This window comes from Anticarsia gemmatalis, chromosome 19 (assembly GCF_050436995.1).
Source record: "Anticarsia gemmatalis isolate Benzon Research Colony breed Stoneville strain chromosome 19, ilAntGemm2 primary, whole genome shotgun sequence".
Classification (NCBI taxonomy): domain Eukaryota; kingdom Metazoa; phylum Arthropoda; class Insecta; order Lepidoptera; family Erebidae; genus Anticarsia; species Anticarsia gemmatalis.
The window spans coordinates 7,649,293-7,673,049 of NC_134763.1; the positions used below are offsets into that span (position 1 = coordinate 7,649,293).

Genomic DNA, 23,757 nt, shown 5'->3' on the forward strand with positions numbered 1-23,757 from the left:
GGTGAGTGTTTCCGTGGTTAGAAAGCGAATGTGACACTCATAGCCTGTATTTATAGAATAACAGGTTGAAAACTAGTGATGTGACAGCGAATAAAATATAACGATTAGTATAATGTTTTCAACTAGATAGGTTTAAGGAATAAAGCGCATTTTTATGATAGTCTAAACTGGAATTAGAAAAACATAATAGTCCTCAATTCCCGAAAATTCCACCCGAGATCATCAATCACTACTGCAGGAGTTTCATTATAAAAAATACTAAGGCTGCCTCTTTCAGCTCATTCTCACTGGCCGGTTCATTGGTCTTTGAAATTTGTATTAGAATATCTCTCAATAATAACTCACAGTTTGGTAACGTGCTTAGTATACGGTAGTAGGCTCGCCCTATTACATGGGAATGACATAGTAATGGCTAAATAAACGTGGTTGTATTTCATACACCTCTGCCTACCCCTTCGTGTAACAGGCGCATTTTTATGTACCTATGTTAAAAAATAACGATAATAAAAACTGCTTTTCTATAGTTATTAAACATAGTCGCAGCACTATTGCATGTTGCCGCGACATTTAATTAAATATTTTAATACGAAGCTAATTACTTGGTTTGAAATCTATTTATCTGACATTCAAATCATTGTTTAGTTTGTTAATTGTTTTTATAAATAGTTGCTAGTTTGGCTGATGAAATGATTCCGTGACTTGCGTGAATTTTGTCTCATGATTTTTTTATTACGATGCAGCAGTGCTGGGGCGATTACGTGCGGACGTTCGATACTATCGATTGAATTGACAACGTATGGAGAGATAGTATCGAAATAAATAAAAAAACACATTGTATTTTTCTACTTATTTTTTCCCTTGGTTTTACTCTGTGCAACATGCTATTTTTTGCAAACTAGCGGCCCGGCCCGACTTCGTCCGAGTAGATAGTACAATTTCATCCCTTTGATTCTAATCTTGTGAGTATTTTGTCCCAACAGATAAAACATATTAAAAAATAATTATGCAATTTAGACTAGTTGTTCATAAGGTTTGCGCATACATACATTTAACAGTAGACTTAATACATTTGCTGTCTACTCTGCATACCTACGTTATCTAGAAGAAAGGTTATCTGACACTTATTTTTATACTTTGAATCTAGCCCAAAGATTTTCAGCGCGGGACTGTGAAATAACTGATGAAGACAGTTTAGTTTCATCCGTATTTTATCACATCAAACTTCTTTTACCTATAGGTAAAAATGTATAAAGCACCCGCTTTTATGTTTATATTGTTAATGCCATGTAATAGGAAGAAAGAATTCGAGATGTTACCTGCGAATATTGGTATATGAAGTCACAAAAACAACATTTTGAAGGACCTCAAAGTGTAAACTTGAACAACAAAACACCTTGTAAAAATCTTGATATGTCACAAATAATAACTGCAGATTTTATTCATGTTTCGTCAATAAATTTGTCAGTAAGTGTATAACTCTTTTTTCCATGTGAAAAACGCCAATATTTGGAATTCTTGTATAAAATGATTGCACTAGGTGCACCATGATATTGTATATTTAAGATCTCATGTTTGGTTCAGACTGGTCAGTAAGAAAGTGTCTATAGTTAATTATTTAATAGGTACTGATGATTTTTAATAAATAAAAACCTAATTTCCGAATAAGTCCGAATGAATTAACAATATGTATAACATTAACCAAAACATTGAACCTCGTTTATAGTACGCAATGTTCCTGGATCTTATATTTAACTATTAATTAGGTCGGTTTTAATGACCCTAAACTCATCTCAATTTTAGGGTTAGATTTCAATTTATCGTTTACAGAATCAATTGTAAAATAAATTAACCTAATAATTATTATTTTCTTCCTGATATTGTTTAGTTTTATACAGAGTCATGGTCACCATAAGTATGACGCCTACATTTTTTGTGCCAAAAGCCTTCTCTTTAGTCTTGTCACCTTAGTTAAAACTGAAATTGTTTAAAAAATTGTATGCCACAAGAAACACCGGCGGTCTTTGACTGATACTCGGCCGGTGCAAAATTGTCGATCACTTTTTACCGATACATCGATTGTTTTCAATGTTAATCATGTGCCGATCTCGTACATTCAATTTATCGACTCGGAAATCCAATAAAAAATCAAAATACGAGATGAACTTTTGTTGCAATATTTTATTTGTTGTAATTTTTTGTGAATATGACAAGTAAGCGCTGTAGGCATAATACGCGGATTCTCAAGAGCTTAAAGTCGTGTGGAGGAATTTAATCGCGGGAGATTTTTTAAATATCAATTTTTTTTTTTTTTTGTATCCTAGCGTGAAGGTGTTCGATTTGGCGAAAGGCCAGTTGTCTTTCTACTATCGACTATTAAGTAGCCAAAGATTAATTATGTATTAAAAACTAATGAGTATTCCTACTCTATTATGGAATGACGACCTCTGTGGTGGTCGCCACGCTACTACCATTGCGTCGTGAACTCGTGGGTTCAATTCCCACCAGCAGCAATTATTTGTACGACCCACAAATAGTGTTTGTTTCGGGTCTGATTGTACTAAGTGTCCGTTTTTTGTATGTATATGAAAGTCCGCGAGACAAGAAAGTAACTTACTTGTATATAGGTAGGTCTACCTAAGTCCTGAAAGTAGAAAATCGCGTCATCAAGCCCATCTTTAATGCGAACACGTCTTAAATACTAAGCGCCAAATATCCTGTGGGCCCAGACCGCCCAGTATTAATTACTACAATCATTCTTACAACTGCACTCGCTATTTATTCTCTGGTTTATTTTCCAGTTCATTTGTAGCGATACTATTAGTAACATGTTTGTGGTTTAATGGTAGCCATTAGTTTAAATCTCAAAAGCGGTGAGGGAGACTACATACATTATTTAATTTCTGACTACGCACGATCTAACATGTTTCACCTTTAACACTAGTTTTGTTCCTAAAAATTATTGAGTAAATACTAAAAGTAATGTATTCCTAGCCGATATACGGCTATGGCGGTCAGTTTCATTGAACCTGGCCATCTGTGCAGGACTTCGTCTAAGTTAAGTGTTGAGTTAGGAAGTTGAGGTCTTAGACCTCCGTGCCTCGGAAAGCACGTAAAGCTGTCGGTCCTGCGCCTGACCTCTCTCTGGTCGTGTCGGTTTAGCCGTCCCACCAGACTATGAGAGTAAAGGAACAGAGAGTGTACCTGTGTATTGTGCACACACTTGGCCACTATAAACAAAGTCCTGCACAGTTGGCTGGTTTCAATGAAACTGGTCGCCGTAGCCGAAATCGGCCAGAACAACATCACATCACTAACCATCAAAATAGTTATCAACCGAGACACTCCATACCTTTAGCTAAATTCTTTAACGGTCTTATTCTTTCAGGCAAGAGATGGTGTGAAACAATAAAAAAATATTTGGTCACATAACTTTGGTTTCTATAAAGCATGTCTGTGATGGATGGAAGACAAAGGAACCATTGACAACGGCTCGACGGATCGGTGGTAGATTATGCAAAATCATAGCCTTATCGACACAATGGTCACTCCCATTTGAATATCGGACACGAGAGGTGATTAACACAGTTGTTGGCATTTCAAATTATCAAATCTAATATCAAATTATTATGAAAAAACTTGTTAACCCGTTGTCCCACTTAGCGGAGTAGATAGTCTGGGACCCCAGTCTAAAAAAATATGTGGGCTCTCTATATCTAAACTACAATACACAAAATAATATTTTGTTAATCAGGGTCACGCCAGTGGACCTTGGCAAAAGTCTCCGCCCGAAATGGGAGAGAGGTAAGGCCTTGGGTCCAAATTCACTAAAACCTAATTTTTAAAAAAATGGTATCATTTGAACACCTATAAGTTCTTATTTTTTGACGTGTGTACCTATGTATAAGTATTTCAACGGAAATCAGGATAAAATAAGAAATTGCAGTGGTCAGTGGTCACTAAGGTCTATACAGTAGCGACTCCCGATCTAAAGAATATGAGAGCTCGTCAATTAGTGTAGGTAAGCAGATATTTATACATTTATAGTTCAACAAATTAGTAGAGAGCCTTGAATGCAACTTTTGCGGGTGATTGTGTTGTAAGAGAAAAAAATATGTAAATGTGTCACAGGGACTTTTACAAACAACGGATAAAAAGTACAACCAGACACGAAACAACTATTAAATTTGTGGGTCGCAGAAATATTGTTTAGTGTGAAAATCGAACCCACGATCTCTCTACAATGGTGGCGTGGTGACTACCCTAAATACTACACCACTGAGGCCGCCTCCCTACTAAGTTGTAGGACTACAATAAACATAACTTTGGACAGTAAGTGGACATATCACCTTACAGTATCGAGTTAAAAAGGTACGTGAGATGCGCATGCACTGACAATATTAAAACATGCAGTGCGATCGTAAAATTTGAATGGCCTCCGCTTTGCATTGTACTACACTTATTTTTTTACTATTCAATTGTGCATATGTAGGTATTTTTACGTTCCTTACGTGGGACGCAATAGGGTACTTGATTAACTGAATTTAATAAATAAATGTAGATTCTTGGGAAAGGACTCGATACAGTTTATTAAACTTATTTTTAACGCTTGGCCTAAGACACTGTACAGACGAAGATAAGGGATTGAAGCACGTAATAGATTTGCATTTTTAACAACTTAATTATCTTTTTTCATATGGAGTTTACCCCGAAACGGGCACATATAAAGGCGTTTCTACTGCTGCATTGATAGACTTAGAAATTTTACCCATGAATATCCTACTGCTGGGCAAGGGTCTCCTCTTGTAATAGATCTAAAGAACTCTCAGGTATGCAAGGTTGCATCATGATGTTCACCGCTGGAACAAGTGATCATTATTTCTAATACACACATAACTTCGAAAAGTGATTGCCTCAGGTTCAAACCGTCAACCACTTGCGTAGGAGGTATCAACTTATTCCACTCGGCTATCACTGCTCAGTAGATCTAGTAACTATAAAAAAAATGACAAATACCACACAGGCGTTAAGTACAATCAAAGTACATAAAATCTACTTGCTAAGTGTACAATGTGCTCATACAAATATAGCGGGAAAACCTCACAAGCCTTACATACTTACGTTCAAATAGTAAAAGCAACAGTCATAATCATGTTTCTCTCTCTCTCTCATCGTATAGTTAGTGGTCAACCTAGTGTCAAAGTTGTTCAAGCCGCCCGAAAGGCCTTTGACGTGACTTAACGACTGTTATCTTAATTGACAACAACCGGGACCGACTTTTTACGTGCCCTCCGAACCACGGAGACGGCCAGTTCAAATACCACTATGCGGTCACCCATCTATAGAATGACCGCGCCAACGTTTGCTTAACCCACAGATCGTTTACCGATTGGTGAGTGCAACTGGCTATGGACGTCTCTTAATAATAATCATGTATGATCTAATTTTATTATGACTTTAGAAAATACATCTACAACAAGGTATCAGTATAAATGATTAGTTTTTAGTCTCATTATGTGTTAAATACATATGTAATTGTGTTGTGATACGTCGTTTATAATGTCATTGTATCTCTACAGTATTTCCTATTGTTTATTACAAGTACACAAAGAAAACTACTTACATGTTTTGTTTCGATGTATAAGATGTGTAAAGAATGTAGAAATTGTCTTCGCTTAGTCACTGCTAACTATCTTAGAATCTCATGCTAGTTGTATATAAATGAATAAAATAAATTTAACCCATTACTGTCCCACTGCTGGGCAAGGGTCTCCTCCCGTAATGAGGGAGGGGTTAGGCCTTGAGTCCACCACGCTGGCCAAGTGCGGGTTGGGGACTTTGCATGCCCTCAATAAATGTATTAAACAAATTATACTTATATTAATTATGTATTTGTTTAGTTGTATAAGCATTTCCTTGAACGATTAACAGAAAATTGTTTGGCCAATCCCTAAATCCTTCATTCCTACAAATTATACAAAACCCCGCCTCACCAACTCACTTCTCATAAACTCGAAATCTACAGAACGGTTTATCAGAAAAATAATAAATCCTATTACTTGGATACCAGTATCCTACAACGATCATTTTTTCTTCGTATGACACTGGTTACCAAACTCTGGTATCATACACGGCCGAAGGGTTTTCACCAATAGATAAAACGAGAAAGGATGTGTTAAGGTTTTGCGTAATATTTTTGCCATTAATTTTTTTTCTTAAATAGTTTGAACACTTTTGTGCTTTCACAACGTCAGCTCAAAAAGTCGGTGTAAAACTCGAGCATTTTGAAGCTTTAACTTATAAATTTACAAACAATTTAACAGCGAGAATTTAAGATTTTCTACGCTATTTCAAATCGCCACCAAGCGGCAGAAATGGCAAACATTCACTGACTCTACCTAAAAAAAAGTTCAACGTCATAAACACACTATCTATAGTATTTCTTTACGTGCTCTCCGAGGTATGGTGGTCGTAGCTGCTTACTCAGATATTCTTGACAGAAGCACTCGAAAAGAAGAAGAATATGAATAACCAGATAACTTATCTACAATATAAAGTTATAACATCAGCCTAGCCTTTCTTCCAACTTTGTTGGAGTCGGCTTCCAGTCTCACCGAATGCAGCAGAATACCAGAGCGACTGCCTATCGCAACTCCTCAACCCAGTTAGGTACCTACCTGGAATATAATACGATACTCTTCGGTAGGACTGGTTGTCACACTTTCAAGATTCTGACTACTCTTAACGCCTGTCAAAGATCTTTAAAATTGACAGCCGGCACAATTTAACGTGCCTTCCGAGACACGGTGGAACTCGAAATGAATAAGATGTTCACCCATCCACAGAACAACCTCGGCAAGCGTAGCATAACCTCAGCGCGGCTGTTGTTAAAAATAAATGTCAGAATTTCATCTGATAAGCTATCTGATACTTATCTGTTGGTAAAATAAGGCATAAATATTTGGTTCAAAAAACAAATTTTTATTAGTGAAATACGTTAACGCATCCGAAACTCCGAAACTTCAGTGACGTAACAACCAGTCACGCACACATCAACAATGCACGTGTAAAAATCGCGAGTGCCGCACACATGCGAAGTTGTTGTGACGCACACATGCACACAGCAGCCGTGTACGTACACAGTGCACGTGTGTGCTGGACGTTGTTGCACGCGATCGTGTGGAAGTGCAGCCACACGCAGTCTGCGGCATTTATTCGTGTGCACTTTTGCATATTTTATATTAATTGCGATATTTTTTTGGAAATATTTTTGTTTGTAAATTTTCTATCACATTGTAAAGTATTTTCGTAATCTAGGATGTTAAAAAAAATCATTTTAAACTAGATTTTACCGTGACTTTGTCTGTATAGAAAGATTTTTGGAGATTAATTATTTAACGTGAATTCATGTTTTAAAGCTTTTTGAGTGATTTGGTTGTTTTCAGTGCTTTTTACCTGAGAGAGTAACAAGTATCAGTTTCTCAAACTTGTGCTTATATTTTAATAATGTTTTATGATGTAATATTATTAGTAGGTATTGATGTATGAATATAATATTCTTATCAGAAAATACATCATTTACCTAAAAAATATATTAAAATAGTCGAAACTATGAAATATCACATTGTGAAAGAAAAACAAGCAAAATTACATTAGATACCTATCCAAAGAAAATTTTGATAGAGCAGCAGAATGTTTTGCATAAAGGTTGATATTTAAGAATAGATTGATTATCCTTTTTGTTATACATAATGCCTATTCAAGTCGCAAAGTAGGTACCTATAGCAAATATACCAGACCAAATGAATGTTTGTGTACATTAAATACCAATAACTTTTACTCAAACACGACCTAACGCACTTATTAAATATTGTGTTTTACTTGAATGTGCAGGAATTCACCAATAAACAATATAAATTATAAAACTAAATTCGAAGGAAAAATGACAATTATATATTTTTACGCATGTAGAGTCAGTCAGATTGTTCGCACTTTTTCTGCTTTATCTTAATCATTCACGTGCAAAATATTGCAGTTGCATAGGGGCACAGCAATAAATGCAGTAGCGCGGCGGGGTGGGGCGCGGGGCGGGGCAGATTGTGCCGGCGGCGGGGGCAAGCAGTCGCATCGTAACCGCGCGTCGCACCGCGTGTGCGTTCGTTTCGCGCCCATCGAATTCGCCGCGAACACGGCCGAAAACGAGGGCCAAGCCATGGTGTCCGTGGGCGCGTGGAGGCGCCGCACGCCCGATGACTGCGAGGAGCGCTCCGAGCCCGGAGCCTCCAGCTCGGCCGTGCCGCGCGCACCGCCGAATTGCGCGCGATGCCGCAACCACAGACTGAAGATCGAGCTGAAAGGCCACAAGCGGTACTGCAAATACCGCAACTGTCAGTGCGAAAAATGCCGGCTCACGGCGGATAGGCAGCGGGTGATGGCGCTGCAGACAGCACTGCGGCGTGCCCAGGCGCAGGACGAGGCGCGCGCGCGGGCCATGGTGGCGGGCCTGCAGGCGCCCGGCGTGGAGCTGGACCACCCGGAGCCGCCGCAGGTGAAGGCCCCGCGCAGCCCGGTGGTGCCGCCGGGCCCGCCGCGCTCGCTCGGCTCCACCAGCGGCGGCGAGTCCGTGCCCGGCTCCCCGGGAGTGTCGCCCTTCGCGGCGCCGCCGTCTGCACCGCCGCCGCCCGCGATGCCGCCGTTGCTGCCGCCGCAACAACCCGGTTAGTGATAGTTTTGTTATGTGAATATAAATATGACAAGTGTTAATATCGGCAGATGCGTGTGCGCAACTCTACCGACTCTACAATAATTTGGCGATGTTGCCGACGGGGTTCGTTAAAATCAAAACATATCTTTTATCTCACTATCAAAACAAAATGAGAGTTTAGTTGCAACTTTGTTTCCCTGATGATAACATACAAAAATAAACAAACTCTACCAAACCTGAAGTCTACCAAAATAAACAATTATTTCTTGACGGCAAGTGTCACTTGGCCGTTTGTCACGATCTTTCTCATAATGTGCTAATTAGTCAGTGTCATAATATTTGCTCCGAAATTCTTTAAACTCAAAACATATTTTTATTAATTCATACGAAGGTCCCTAATTTAAGGTGTTGCGCGAATCGGTTTTATTTTAAATTCCATTATGTTAATAGGCCCTCTATTAGCCTTAAATGATTAAATATTTCCCTTATCCGGATTTCTAACGCAATTTTACCTCGACTTGTAGGTACGCCTACTTTACACGTGGAAAATGTAACGCGACCTACAAACGAGGTTACGTAGAGCCAATAGATAATTAAACTTTAATAGAGATAAGTGCATTGTCTTCCTCGTGTTAGGTACTTTACGATATATATCTACTTGAAATTTCATAATAAATGTACTCAAATAATGATGACAACAAAGTATCGTTTCAAAATTCAGGCACTTTTCAAGCATGGTTCCGTTTACTGATAGGTACTCTATTAGGCCTATTTTAAATCTGAGTGCGTTCAGTTTTCCGTTTAAAAACCTAATTGAAAAATGATCACAAGCGTTATTTCTAAACGAAAATTTTTGTTATCGGGTTACAAAAATTTTTTTTTTGTAAATATTTTTTGGTAATGGGACCCGAATAGATTGAAAATTCCATTTTCCGTGACTAATTTGGACTGTTAAATAATTTCTTCTTTATATTCTTTTTTTCTTATTCTAACTATTGTGTCTAATTTTGTACTCGTAATTATAAATATTTTATTAAATAAGCAAGCCTATAAAACGAATTTAATCAATTACATAAATTAGTGTCACCTATTCAAAGCATAACCTATATTCCGTGACAGTTAATGCTTAATAAGAAAATAATAATATCGCAATCGTTACTAATTAATTCTAAAATACTTTACTAAAAATTATATTTGTTAATTAAGCTAAACATAATCTTTAATAGCTCTACAAAGCAAGCAATCTGTATCTTAAAGTAACTTTTTAATCTCGAAAAATTCAATATTGAGTTGCTACTAGGTTGAATCTTTAAAAAGGTTCTCATTCAGATATTTAATACAAAGTAGACATCCAGGCTCGATTGAGCGATTGATCTTTCATTTAATATTCACTCCCTGCATGAAATGATTGATTGGTTTGACGTGCTCCGGTAGCAAAATATTTGCCGGCTGGAGGCAAGCTGCCTTACTAAGTTATACGGCTAAATTAACTCATTTTATCCTCACGCCCTTAAAACCATATCGTATCTTAAAAGTGTTATGGGAATTTTATTACAAGAAACTTGAAATTAAGATCGATTTGGACGCAACACCTACTTTTGAGTACTTGCTAAAAGGTTAACCTTTTTTATTAAAAATGTCGGACTCTGGGTTGAAGACGAGTGCTTTCGAGAAGTGCTTTATCAATGTATTTATTGATTACATTTTAATCTTAGAGTTGTGGACAATGCACGTTAAGATATGAGTAGAAAATGAGATAATAGTCGACCTTCGTTTCCTTGCCCGAAATGTGTATCATTCAACTTGCCGTGGTATTGCCAATTAAACTACAACCCTATAATTAATTTCGTCCGAAAACATTTACACTGTTATTTTTTAATTTCCTGTTGCACATTTTTTGGATACAAAACTCTTTCCAGTAAAATTATATTCGTATTTTAAGTAAAAGCGGTTGAGTTGTTTTGTTGCATTTCAATTTAAGTCCTGACCTGAGGTCGCGGTTTGTTGATTAAATACGACTTTTTGACATAAACAAATATCTTTCGCTGTATTTATTTATTACTTATATCAAGTTTATTCAGTAAGATTCTAGTAAGTATTCACGAATTTTGAATTACTGAACAAATATATCTTTTCAAAAACAATATTTTTTTAATATTCGCGTATTTGAACATGCACGCCGGCACATTTTAATTAACAAGATATTTGATTCCGAACTGGATATTACAATAAAAAGTCGACACAAATGTTATAATATGATAAAACAAAACAATAAAAAGTCCGTGTTACATAATTTCGAACGATTTTGATTATCCTTCATAAAATTAAGGTCAATCGAAAGAGATCGAAATTTGCATTACATTGTCTTTAGTCAAATAACATTATCAAGATATGTCGGCGATGCATGACAGTTGTAATCAAAGTGTGCTTATCACTTGTGTCAATAGAGGTGATACTGATAACATTTGCATGTTTATATTTAATCTAAATGCATAATTATTATGACTGCGATTTGGAGGAAAAAATTGGCTAATTTTTGAGTTTTTTTTTCGATTTTATTAGTATCGTTATCTGTTTAAAGCGGATATCGGTAGACCTTGGAAATTTGATCTTTTTAATGTATGGGAATTATTATTAGGTAGTCACTAATTTATATTTTAAAATGAACTGTTTACGTTTAAAGTGTTTCACTTGCTTACCGACGGCCGGTCGACGCAAGAATTTATTGTATGAACTTTTGGGTTGGTCGCATTTGCTCAGATATTTTCTTATAAGATATGATGTACAAAATAGGCCGTTCTATTCAAAATTACGTTTTTACGATAAAACCACGGCACATATCAATAAATATTAAATTGATTATTTGACGGACTGAAGAAAATAATGTTATAATGTTGGATTTAGTAACCATTATTTACATTTCGGTATTTTTATTTAGTATGGTTGCAAGTTCCTCGCGACTTCTAGTCTTGTGCTCTCTGTCCGATTACTGAATGTTAAAAACTGATAATAATTTACAAGAAAGTGCTCTCACCTTATTGGTTTTCTACGTTTTAACATCTAAATCTTAGTCTATTGTAAAGTTCCCATATTTTTTACAAAAGTCCTTACTATTTTTAAAGCACAAGAATCAATTCTTTATAATTTTATTGAACAAAAAATACGGTCACTAAGTCGGTTAATAAAAAGTCCTGTTTCATTTAGGTATGACAACTCAATATTTCATAACCTGTCATATTTGTTGTAACTAATAATTACAAGTCGTGATAAAAGATTGGAACAATTAGCAGTTTCCTTTAAAGTCTAGTCTTAGCTGTCCTCAAACTGTGCAATGCCTTGGTCTAGCTAAATACGGTAACTTGTTTCTACAACGATTTAATACGATTCGTCAAACTTACTTTTTACTTAGGTCCTTTATTTTATCGACATACAAGTATTTTCGATAAATATCGACTTTAGACTTCATAATATAAGGTAATTATCAAGAGCCTAACATTTTTTTTAAATTAAATTATTAGAGTCTTTAATTCGGCAAAAGCTTTACAATTATTATTATTCAAATGAAATTAGATGATTTGGTAAAATCAACATTAATGAAAAGAAAAATAGTCAGCTTGTTGTTGGTCTTTTTTATTTGGTTTTATTTAAATAAATAGGGAGTTTATAGAAGAGTGTAAAATGACTAAGGTACTTAATAATTATGTATTTATCTAGAACTAAAAATGTGGCTAAAATATTATGCAGAATCCAAGGTAATTTTATAGTTTTTCTGTAAAAAATACTTTTAGTGATATAGACTAAAATCAAATAACATTATTTTATTTTATTTTATACCCATTACATTATTTTCCATAGTCTAAGTTACTTTTTGAAAGACAACCAGTCCCACCGAAGGGTATCGTGTTATAGCCCAGGTAACTGGGTTTTGGAGGTACAGGCACTCGCTACATGTAAAATAGTGGTATCTAGTTGCATCCAGTGAGACTGGAAGCCGACTCCAGCATAGTTGGAAGAAAGGTTAGGCTAAAAAAAAGATTATTTTCTATAGTAACATGTCCAGTACATTGAATAGTCTCACCTCCTATTACTTTCCTGTAAGTTACGCTTTTCCGGCTGTTGGAACGATTACGAGACTTAAGGGGCAAAAAGGCTGTGATTTACCTATGCAATATTTTTGTAAATATTACCATTCCAGTGCACTTATAATTTGTATTTAAAGATCCATACTACACGCAGTCCATGGAATGCCTATCAATTATGTTGTTTAGTTGTTTTTTACTTTCATATCGGAAACCTACACCGACGGTAGGCTAATAGCTGTTGGTTGTGATGTAAAGATAAGCTCAAACGCCTGTTCACATGACACATCCCTGGTCAAACGCATAATTAATAGTAATAGATACGTTTTTAATATACCTTACTTATCGTATACTAATCAAACTAACATCGGTCAGACCTATGCATTTTCGGGGCTTTAAAAGTTTTTTCTATATTTTTTTATTCGATATGTTAACCATCTGGACTCAGAGTTAAAACTCCTCTTTTAATTAAGAAGGAGACGTTTGCTTAGCAGTGAGCGCGGGACAGCAGTCTAAGAAAAAGCTTTTTTAGCTTCGTAGCAAGCGAAGGCGTTCTTATGCCTTTTCCTACCCCTATGACAAATACTAATCATGAGGTGTCGGGTTCAATTCCCGGGTCGGTCAACGTACTACAGTCTTCTTTAATCTAAATTATAATATTTCTTAATAGCAGCTACGTTATATGCAACATGGTGTATTCTATTCACCTCTGCCTATATCTTTGGCTATAACAGGCGTGATATTATGTAGTAAAATCAGTGACTGAACGTGCAAAAGAAGTTCAATTTCAAGTTGCACTTATACTGTCAGTGTTTCATGAAGAAATAAATTATGAAACTGAAAATTGTCATTAACATGGTTGCTTAGCAGTCCAAATAACACGACTGTAAAAAATCAATTAAATTATTTTATTTATTCAGCGTTATTGACCGAAAAGAAACCAAAAGAAATGAGATGCTAAAAAAAATTGAGCATCAATCCATATTGAGTGTAATTTTAGCATTGTGCCATAAGTATAATATATTTCAAGTTTATATGCACCAACGCTTATTGTAAGTGGCCGCAGTAGGTATACGGAGGTGACCTGTCCACAGATAACAAAGGTCTTACACTCATATTTTGTTCACAATTGATTAATTAAGACAAATCACTGTGAACTGGCCTTTTAAATATTATGTATTCTACATTGTATCCATATTTTTCGCTAGTATTTCCGCTGCTAGTGAATTATTTGAGTTTGATTAAAATATTACTTTGCAATAATACACATATTCAGTAATAGGTAATCATTTTTTATAGTTTTTTTTTGGTTTGTATCAGAATTTAACTATTCATAATAATGATGAATTTAAATGGGATTATTTAATACCGAATTTTGTTAATACACCAGTAAAATGTACTACATTTTTTATTATGTTGTCATACTTCGATTTTACCCGTAAAATTAGATGCTTAAAACTAAAAATTCTACATAAAACAAATACTAACTTAGTAAAGAAATAATATGTCTTTAATAAAATACATAAGATACAATTATAATAGTTCATTGATTGAATTATTACCATAATTGAATCTAACGAGAGATAGTTTTGTTAATATCGTAAATTCTAAAACAAAATGGCTGTGATAATCTTACCGAGGCAGCCATTTGTTAAAAAAGTGTGAACAAAGCATAGAGTTTGTTATTCTATTATTAAAAAGTATGTAATGCTTCCCGCGCAATTTATGAATGTTTGCCATTATCTAAGACTTCATTATTTAATAAAAATACGTAAACGTGACGATGTTATGTATCTTCAATTATTAATGCCGATATTGTATTTTTATAAGATAATAAATAATTACATAAATATTAAATTCAACATGGTTCTCATGATAAATGTGTTGGCAATGTATCCGCCCATTCTTGTTATTGTCGTTTTAACGGCGCATTATGCGGCTATCTCTTTCACTCTTAGGGGTTGCGAGGGGTGAAGAATTCCGATAGGTCGTGGAAGCAGGGGTGGCCGGGGGTGGGGTGGCGATAAAAACTTAAGCCTATGGGCGGGGCTGGCCTATACTTATATACTTAGAGTAAACTTGTATGTGCCTAACGAGTCGCGACCCGTCACGGCTCGTGAACACGCTGTGTCGGCTAACTTGAGTAATTTGTTTTTATTTTGTATTAATGGCGGCTTTATATCTTCATTAATATTAAAGATACCGCCTATACATTAAATGGACACTTCGTCTATGCAATATAGATAAATAAAGTTTAATTTTATTGAAAATGGGTCATTTTAAGAATAGTTAATGAGACAGACCTTTCAAGTTCAATTGACGATGTTTCTATTGTGATTCTATAATTATATTTAGTGTTATTTCAATTGCTTTATGTCTACTTAGTGATTTTATATGCAATACTTTATTTATTACAGGTCTAACGGTTCAATAAATTTTACCACAGGGTGAAAATGAAATTATGCATCAGTGTACCTACCTACCTAATTTCGGCAGAATAATTAACTTTTCCTTTTACTATAAGGTCGTGTCACGGCTTTACCCAGCAGTGGGACACATAAGGGACTAATAAAAAAGGTTAAGTAGGCACATTAAAAATGTTACTGGCAAAATTATTGCTTCTAAAATTATTTCGATACTTTAGTATTACATAATAATATAAATATCATTGGATAAGAAAGAAAATAATAACAATATTAAAGCAAACTCAGTTGTCTTTGAAATAAAAACACTCATACACATATATTTCGAAGTAACCATTTCACAAATGCCAATCAATGATTGGTAAAACTTTGATTCTCGATACTTCTAGAATATTCCACTTGGAAAGTTGTAGCAAAGAGTTTTAGAACGAGGGTAGTTGGATTTGAAGAGAAAACTGGTGGAAAACAAGGTTGCGTCGATACGACCGTCTGGCTAGATATACCTAGTTTGTTTTGTTCCGGACCAGGGGTGTAGGTCATCATTTAGGGCTGAGACGAATCACAGTTGCTGACAAAAAATCCCGAAATAAATTAATTGATAAATAATATTGATAAATATTGACACGCTTAACTTAACTCAGGGATAATGGGAAAAAAATGAGGGAGACCTTTGCCCAGCAGTGGGACAGTACATACTTACAAAAACTAAATTATTTCGGTTCTGATCTGTAGTGTGATTCTCTACAATCAGTAATAACGTGTATCGAAAACTTGATGTATAAAATGTACAGCAAAAATTAGCTAGACCACTAGAGACACTGAATAGTAGCACGATTCTGTACAGTCGGTACTTTCGAACATCGAGAGTTTGATATTTAAAATTTACCCCGAAAAGAATTACTACAGCCCCCGCTTGAGGCGCGGAACCGATTGTCAAACAATTTTTTTTGATAGCCAGTTATCGTTAGTCGATAGTAGTAGAGAATTGCGGTACTGCTGGTAAAATATCTGAATGTCTCGATAACTATTTGTTTGTCGTTAGTTGATAGTGGTAAAGAATCGTGCTACAGGTATATTTTTCTTTCTTGTGAAGGCTGAAGGTCATACATAGCAATTGCAGTCTCCGGTAAACGATTAGCGAGTGAAAATTGTAACGCGGTTTGTAGTTAACCATTTAGTTATTTAGTGTTAAGTGCCACTGAGCTTTGAATGTCACGTAACTTCTTTGTTTTACAAAGTTGCATTGTTTTAAGCTTTTCCTTTGTTTCAGTATTTCACTTATAAAAAAAGAAGAAATAAATAAATCGTGACCATTTTAAAGGCTTATAAACACGGGTATAATTTTAATTACATGTATTTTTGTAGTGGTTTTCTATGGTGGACATATAAATAGTGATACTACAAATTATTTAGTACAGTTCAGAAAATGTAGAATTTCTACTTATTTGTAGGACATATTAAACAGAGTGGTCAAATGATGGTACTCAAATGGTTCATTTGAAAAGTTTGAAGTAGATAACGTTACTTAATTTAGAGCTTTGAGTTGGTGAAAATAAAATATGGTCATTACTTTATTTAGTGTAGTTATAATTCATTCATAAGTAGCCAAGGAAAATGTGACTTACAAAATATAATAAATAACGAGAAAGTTTGCGATATTCGTGATGTAATAATGTTGAAAATAAATTAACAAAATACATGTTTATTTTGTTCCATTTCAAAATGGCAGTCACCCAGCGACAATAACTTTAACAAAGCTATATTCGTCAAGCATTTCGCCGTAACTAGTTACTATTTAATTTATTTTCGCTTGCAATGAAGTTAGTAAAAAGAGTATTTGACAGCCCTGGCGCAGTCGTTTGATGTTTTACGATCGCACCGCTCGTCATTAAACTTCCCTATTTCGGACGAATAGGGTAGGGTTGTCGCGACGGAAATGACACTGGAAGTGATGCTAAAAAGGGGATTGATTATGAAGATTCCTGTTTCCTTTACAGTGGACGACACTTTATAGTCTAACCACTTTAAGCAATAATTAATGCTAAATATATAAATACTTTTAGCGGTTATGGCAGTAAAACATGTAGGAAAGTAACGATTTTTACATAAATCGAGATCTTTCTAACTATTAAAAGATAACTCATTCTTTATTATATTTAGCCACTAACATCAATATCTAACAAAATATTCAGTTTTTCAGATACACAAATACCTAAAATCACGTCTTTTCCCTATAGGACTAGTTAAATACAGAACGCCATTTGTTACGATTAACAAACTTCCCTTACCTCATTCTCATCAATATCAAATTTTGCAGGAAGACGTCTAGCCAACCCTATATTGGGTAAGGGTTGAAATTTTACGTGCACTCGTATTTCGGGCAGTAGCGCTTTCGGGCAAGGTCGCTGGAAGCTTCACTGTAGCATTGCACCCGGCTTCTTTTGTGCTCTATCTGTTTTAATTATAGCACTAAACTTTGAGGAACAGCATTCATGGGTTGAGTTTTAAAGATTCATGCAAAATTGTATATATTTGTGTATTTTTTTTATTTAACACGGAAATAAGTTCTAAATTTGACAATCGGTACCAGTATAAATTACCTATAAGCTTGTATGTTTGACAAGAAGTCCTACCGAGGGGTTTCGTTTTATACCCCAGGTTACTGGGTTGCAGAGGTACGATAGGCAGTCACTCCATTGAAAAAAAAAGATTAAGCGTTCAGGTGAAACTGGAAGCTGACTTCAATATTGGAAGAAAGGCTAAGCGGATGATAAGATATTTAATTTTCGCGATAAAACTAGGCACAGCTAATAAGTAATATACGCTAGGTTTTATAGATCACTTTATGTATAATACAATTATAACACACATAGACTCTTTTTACCCCGGAAAATCTTTCACACAACCGCCTCTAAGGGCGAATTCAGTCTATCAAAATCAATAATCCGAAATAGTCACCTTTCGATACTAAAATTGCAATACAATAATCTTGCATAGCGATAACAAACCTTTATTACGTCAAGTGCGATGTCTATCGTTTATCTATTATTTGTACACATTACATAAGTGATAAGTGATACGCTGATAACGGCTACTCGTGCCGTCTCGTCTAGGCCTAGTCACCTATGTAAAGCTATATATAATAGCCATGTATGTTAACAGCAATATGTGTGTACACTAGCTTCTGCTCGCGACTTCGTCCGTGTGAGAGGATTTCTTGAAATAAAAAGTTAAGCTATCAGTGTACCAAATTTCATTAAAATCTGTCCAGTAGTTTTTTCGTGAAAAATAACTAACATTCAGACTTAACAAACTTTTACATTTATACATATGTCCTATTTTCAACAGTAGGTATGTCTATGAATTTTTTTTTTTTTTTTTTTTTTTTTTTTTGTTAGCCCTTTATGTGTCCCACTGCTGGGCAAAGGCCTCCCCTCTTTCCTTCCAAACCTGTCTATCTTGTGCCATGCTCCACCACGATGGACCCGCAAATGCCGCTAAATCGTCATGCCACCTTCGTCGTGGTCGGCCTCTACAACGATGTCCATCGTGTGGTGTCCAGTCTGTCACCAGCCTCGCCCATCTCTCCGGATGCATGCGCGAAACATGGCCAGCCCACTCCCACTTCAGTTTAGCAGTTTTTCTTCCTACATCCGCCACTTGAGTAATAGAGCGCAAGGTGGTGTTGCTAACGCGGTCGTTTCGCCGAATATGAAGCATGCTGCGCTCCATTGCACGCTGGCAGATCTTGATGCTGGACTTCTGCTGTTCGGTGAGTGACCACGTTTGCGCACCGTAGGTTAGGACAGGCAGGATGCACATGTCGATGAGTTTTCGTTTAAGGGTGATCGGCAGATCACCCTTTAGGTGTTCTTTTAGGGCCCAGAAGCTCTTCCATGCATTTTGGATTCGTCTTTCGACCTCTTTGTCTTGCCGGTTATTAAACGAGACTATCTGGCCCAAATACGTATACTCATCTACATACTGTAGCACCTGCCCGTCTACCTCAACCCTACGTTTCGTGCTATTCGTCATGAGTTGTGTTTTTGACCTGTTCATCGAAAGCCCAACATCAAGACTCGCAGCGCTTAAATCTCGGAGCATTGCTTCGAGTTCTGTGGCGGATGTAGAAAATAAAACAATATCGTCGGCAAAACGGAGGTTGCTAAGCTTTTTGTCGCCGATGTCAATTCCGCAATGTTGCCATGTATCGGGTAAGCTGTTAAAAACCTCCTGAAGCACGCTTGTGAATAACTTCGGTGAGAGTGGGTCACCCTGCTTCACGCCTCGTCTTATTTTGAAATAAGGTCCCGACTGTTGTAATTTTAAATTTGCTGTACTATTTTCATAAATTCTTTGAAGAAGATCTATATAGGTGTGGGGAATATTTTGATTTTCCAAAGCTGTTATTACAGAACTGTGAGAAACGCTGTCGAAGGCTTTTGAATAGTCAACAAAAGCTAAGTAGAGCGGCTTATTATATTCGTTGTATTTTTCTATAACTTGATTGACTGTATGAAGATGGTCTGTAGTGGAGAAATGGGGTCGGAAGCCGGCTTGTTCAGGGGGTTGATAAAGATCCAGAGAAGGTGCAATACGGGACTCTATGACTTTGATGAATAGTTTATATAAATGGGGTATGAGACTTATGGGTCGGTAATTGCCTATGTCTGACTTGTCGCCCTTTTTGTGCAGCAAAATTATATTCGAGTGGCACATGGTGGATGGAATTTCACCAGTTTTTAAAATATTATTAAATAATGAGGTTAATTGCGGTAATAGAACCTCCTTCCCCAGTTTAAGGATTTCTGACGTGACTCCATCTTCTCCTGGACTCTTGTTGTTTTTCATTGTTTTTAGAGCTTTTTGTATTTCGCTGTCAGTAATAGGGTGTATAGAGTCTGGGCAATGATATGCTAAATGTCTGTTCTGTTTACGGTGATCATCATAAAGGTTTCTGTAAAAATTTGTGGCTACATCTAATATTTTATTCGAGCTACTATGTTTGACACCATTTTCATCGGTTAATGCTGATATCCAAGTTTTTCCCTTTACTATACCCTGTTTTGCAAATCTTAGAGTAGTATTTGTTGTTAGTGCAGTTGTTATCACTTTGGTGTTGTGATCTCTTATATCCTTTCGTATACTCCGTTTTACTAATTTGTCGATTTGGTTGTATTGTATTCGGTCTAATTTTACAGATTCTCTTTTTTCTATTAATTTTAACGTATTGTTACTTAATTTGTTGTTGCTTTTTCTATGGTATTTAATTTTATTAGTTGCTTTTGAAATATTGTTTATTATGTTATTATATTGATTTTGAATATGTCTATGAATTAAAATAGTAAAATGACTGATGTTTGTTAACATCAAAATAATTTTGCAATTACTGTGTAATCTGTGTATTATTTTTGACTAATAGCAATAAATGCTCCTCATATTTTAACGTATATAAAATTACAATTTTAAAAGTGACGTTGTATACATATTCTTGCTTTTGACTGTAGATAATATGTATTGTTACGAAGTCTTTTATGTGTCACATATGTGACGTTTCAGTTGTAAATATACACGTGTATTGTCTCTCCATTGAATTAATTCCTAGTAAGTGCTAGAACGGAGAAATGAATATTAATACGTTCAAATCTTGAAAGCAACAATGTATATTCTGCCAAATGAGAACCGACTTTTAACTATAATCCGACGATTTAGTAAAGAACCTTGATGTGCATGATTTATCCAAATTATAACTAACTAGCTGACCTGCGCGACTTCGCTTGCGTCACATAAGAGAGATGGGTCATAACTTTCCCAGTTTTTGTAACATTTTTAGTTGCTACTCCGCTCCTAATGGCCGTAGCGTGATGTTGTATAGCCTAAAGCCTTTCTGAATGGACTATCTAATACTGAAACAATTTTTCAAATCGGACCCGTAGTTCCTAAGATTAGCGCGTTCAAACAAACATACAAACAAACAAACTAATAATAATATTAATAATATCAGCTTTATAATATTAATATTAGTAATTAGTAATATTAGTAATCAGTATAGATGTTCCTGTGTATTTCCAAAATAAAGTAACTATATCAAACAGGCCACGGTCAGCTGCATTAGCTTGCGGGTCAATGGTGTTCTATATTCTGAATGTTGAACCTTTAATTTAAGGCTCTCAACTAATTTGTTAGACTATATTTACCCGTTCGATAGATCAAAATGTAAGTAATATTAAATAAGGAAGCGCTTATAACGTCGACAACAGTTCTCTTAATCTAATGTTATTTAAAACCTTAATACATTTAGATTTCTTAAGAAACTGCTGTAACTGGCATTTATTACTATTGTATTCTATGGACGGCAAGCCGATTACTACACTACCGGACAGTTGCACAATGTCTTGCGACGATTATATGAGATTTTATCTGTCCCATAGCTAATCTGTCACTTTATATCCAACGGAAAGGTGTAATTATCTAAATGGTTGTATGCTTTGCGGATAGTATAATGGAGATTACATACAGTCTTAAAAATCGTGACCATTTAGGCTTTATTATCATACGCCTATACGGGAATTCATACTTACATGCAAACATCAAAATCAAATAATTTATTCTTAAAGGTCAAATGCTGACACTTATGATAGTCAATGATACATCATTTCACGTATGTTCTACCTGAAGGTAAGCAGAGGTTTATGAATACGTACACCTCTGCTTAAAAATCTGGTTATCCGTCTTTCAGCCATTAACATGGTTACCCGGGTAGGTGTGGAACGGATCTTTTGAGTGACATTAGTGTGTTTTACAATTTTTGATTTTACGGATCAATTTATCAATAATTGTAAGACATGGAACTTCGTTTTTGCGTTTTTTCGGAGCATTAAGTAAAATAGCATTGACAATTAATATATAGGTATCTAGCTGACCCGCGCAACTTCGCTTGTGTCACATAAGAGAGAATGGGTGATTTTTTCCAAAGTGTATCTCCAAAGGTCACGAACCTTGCACACTAGGCTAGACTTTCTAAGTTTTTGGACTATAAATCGTTTCCATCACACAATTGTGTAAAACTTAAAAACAATGTGATCACACAATTGGTCGTTCCGTGCGAGAATGTAATCGAGTGCACGTTAAACTAAGTAATTGTTTGTGAAATGATATCAATCAATGCAGTGTAATAAAAATACACTAATTGTTATTTACGAGCTTTACTTCGAAGCCCCGCCCGTCTCTTGATTTGATTAAAATAGCAGATATTCTTTCTTAGGACATAATCTGTCACTGTCAAATCGGTTTTGCCATTTGACGTGAAGTAACAGACATACTCACTTTCACGGTTTTAGGGTTCCGTAACGACGAGACCCTATTACTGAGACTTCGCTGTCTGTCATCAGGCTATATCTCATGAACCGTGATAGTTAGACAGCTGAAATCTTCATAGACGATGCATTACTGTTGCTGCTATAACAGTAAATACTAAAAAAAATTGCTGTTATAAATACCTGAATTAAATATTTCAAGGCTTCCATATAAAAAATGCGTTTTCTTGCCTTTATAAGTATTGGTACAGAACCATTCCGGCGCCTGTACGACTCACACTTGGTTTCTGCCTGATTCAGCCTTCAGCCTTCATTTTACCTGAAATTAAAACAGACTAACACCTTCCACTTTTTATAGTAAATAAATAGTATACGTCAAATTGACTGAAACTCAAATCTAGGGTTTACCCAAAAGTCTTATACTGCAGTCATTTAAAATTAACTCGAATGAATCTAGATTTTGAGTCTAGATTTGTTTGATACCTTCATTTTGCTATGAATTCATTTGTTAAATTAGAGAAAGGTTTCCGCTTTCCTTTGTTATTTAAACCCTAGTACACATAGTTTGTATGTTCATAAAACAATGTTAAGAATGTTTTCATGTGATTATATTAGAAAGGTCTTTGCCGATTGGGTAAAAGAAAGGGTTGTTTGTAAAAAGTATGATTAATTAACTATATTTGTGCCAGTAACTGTTTCTTTTCGCACTTTACTATCAATTTTTGTACTTCTAACTTCCACCATTTGACTTCCACATCTATAATTTCATTGGTATTACTATAAATGCGAAAGTTTCACTGTCTGTTATGCCTTTACGACCAAAAAACTGAACCAATTTTCGTCAAATATTGTATAGTTAGGGATAGTTAAGGATTTTTGTATCAAACAATAACTTTTTTTAAAATTTAGTCTCTTAACGGTAAGTAGCATTTCAATATGCTTCATTTGAGAAAGAATAAATTAAATTACGAAAGTTCAAACTCGTTAGTATTGTTCTAGCCACATAATACTTTTGTTATATAACACGGGAGTCGTATCCGCGACCCTGCTCACAGCTGGCCGACAGTCGGCCGTAGCGCCATTTGGGTTGCTCTAATTGATTGTATCTTTCAATATAATAAACTTTTATGCACAAAATTAAGCATTACTGAAATTCGATCGTTTGTTTTAAAGATTTCAAGATAGAAAAGGGTATATTTTCATAATGTGTAACGTAAGCTTAGTAGCTGTTAGGGATT

At 35.5% G+C, this 23,757-nt stretch overlaps 1 protein-coding gene across 4 annotated transcripts in view; it reads left to right on the plus strand.

The window, feature by feature from the left end:
* Positions 1-8,132: 8,132 nt before the first annotated feature.
* Positions 8,133-23,757, plus strand: part of dsx (transcription factor doublesex) — a 223,875-nt gene continuing 208,250 nt past the window's right edge. For all 4 annotated transcript variants that reach the window (XR_012959917.1, XM_076126778.1, XM_076126781.1 and 1 more), the window contains exon 1: positions 8,133-8,714. Coding sequence is in view for 3 of the 4 variants with exons in the window: in XM_076126778.1 (XP_075982893.1) it covers positions 8,210-8,714 (505 nt within the window). In the remaining variant the exon portion in view is untranslated. The remainder of the gene's footprint in view (positions 8,715-23,757) is intronic.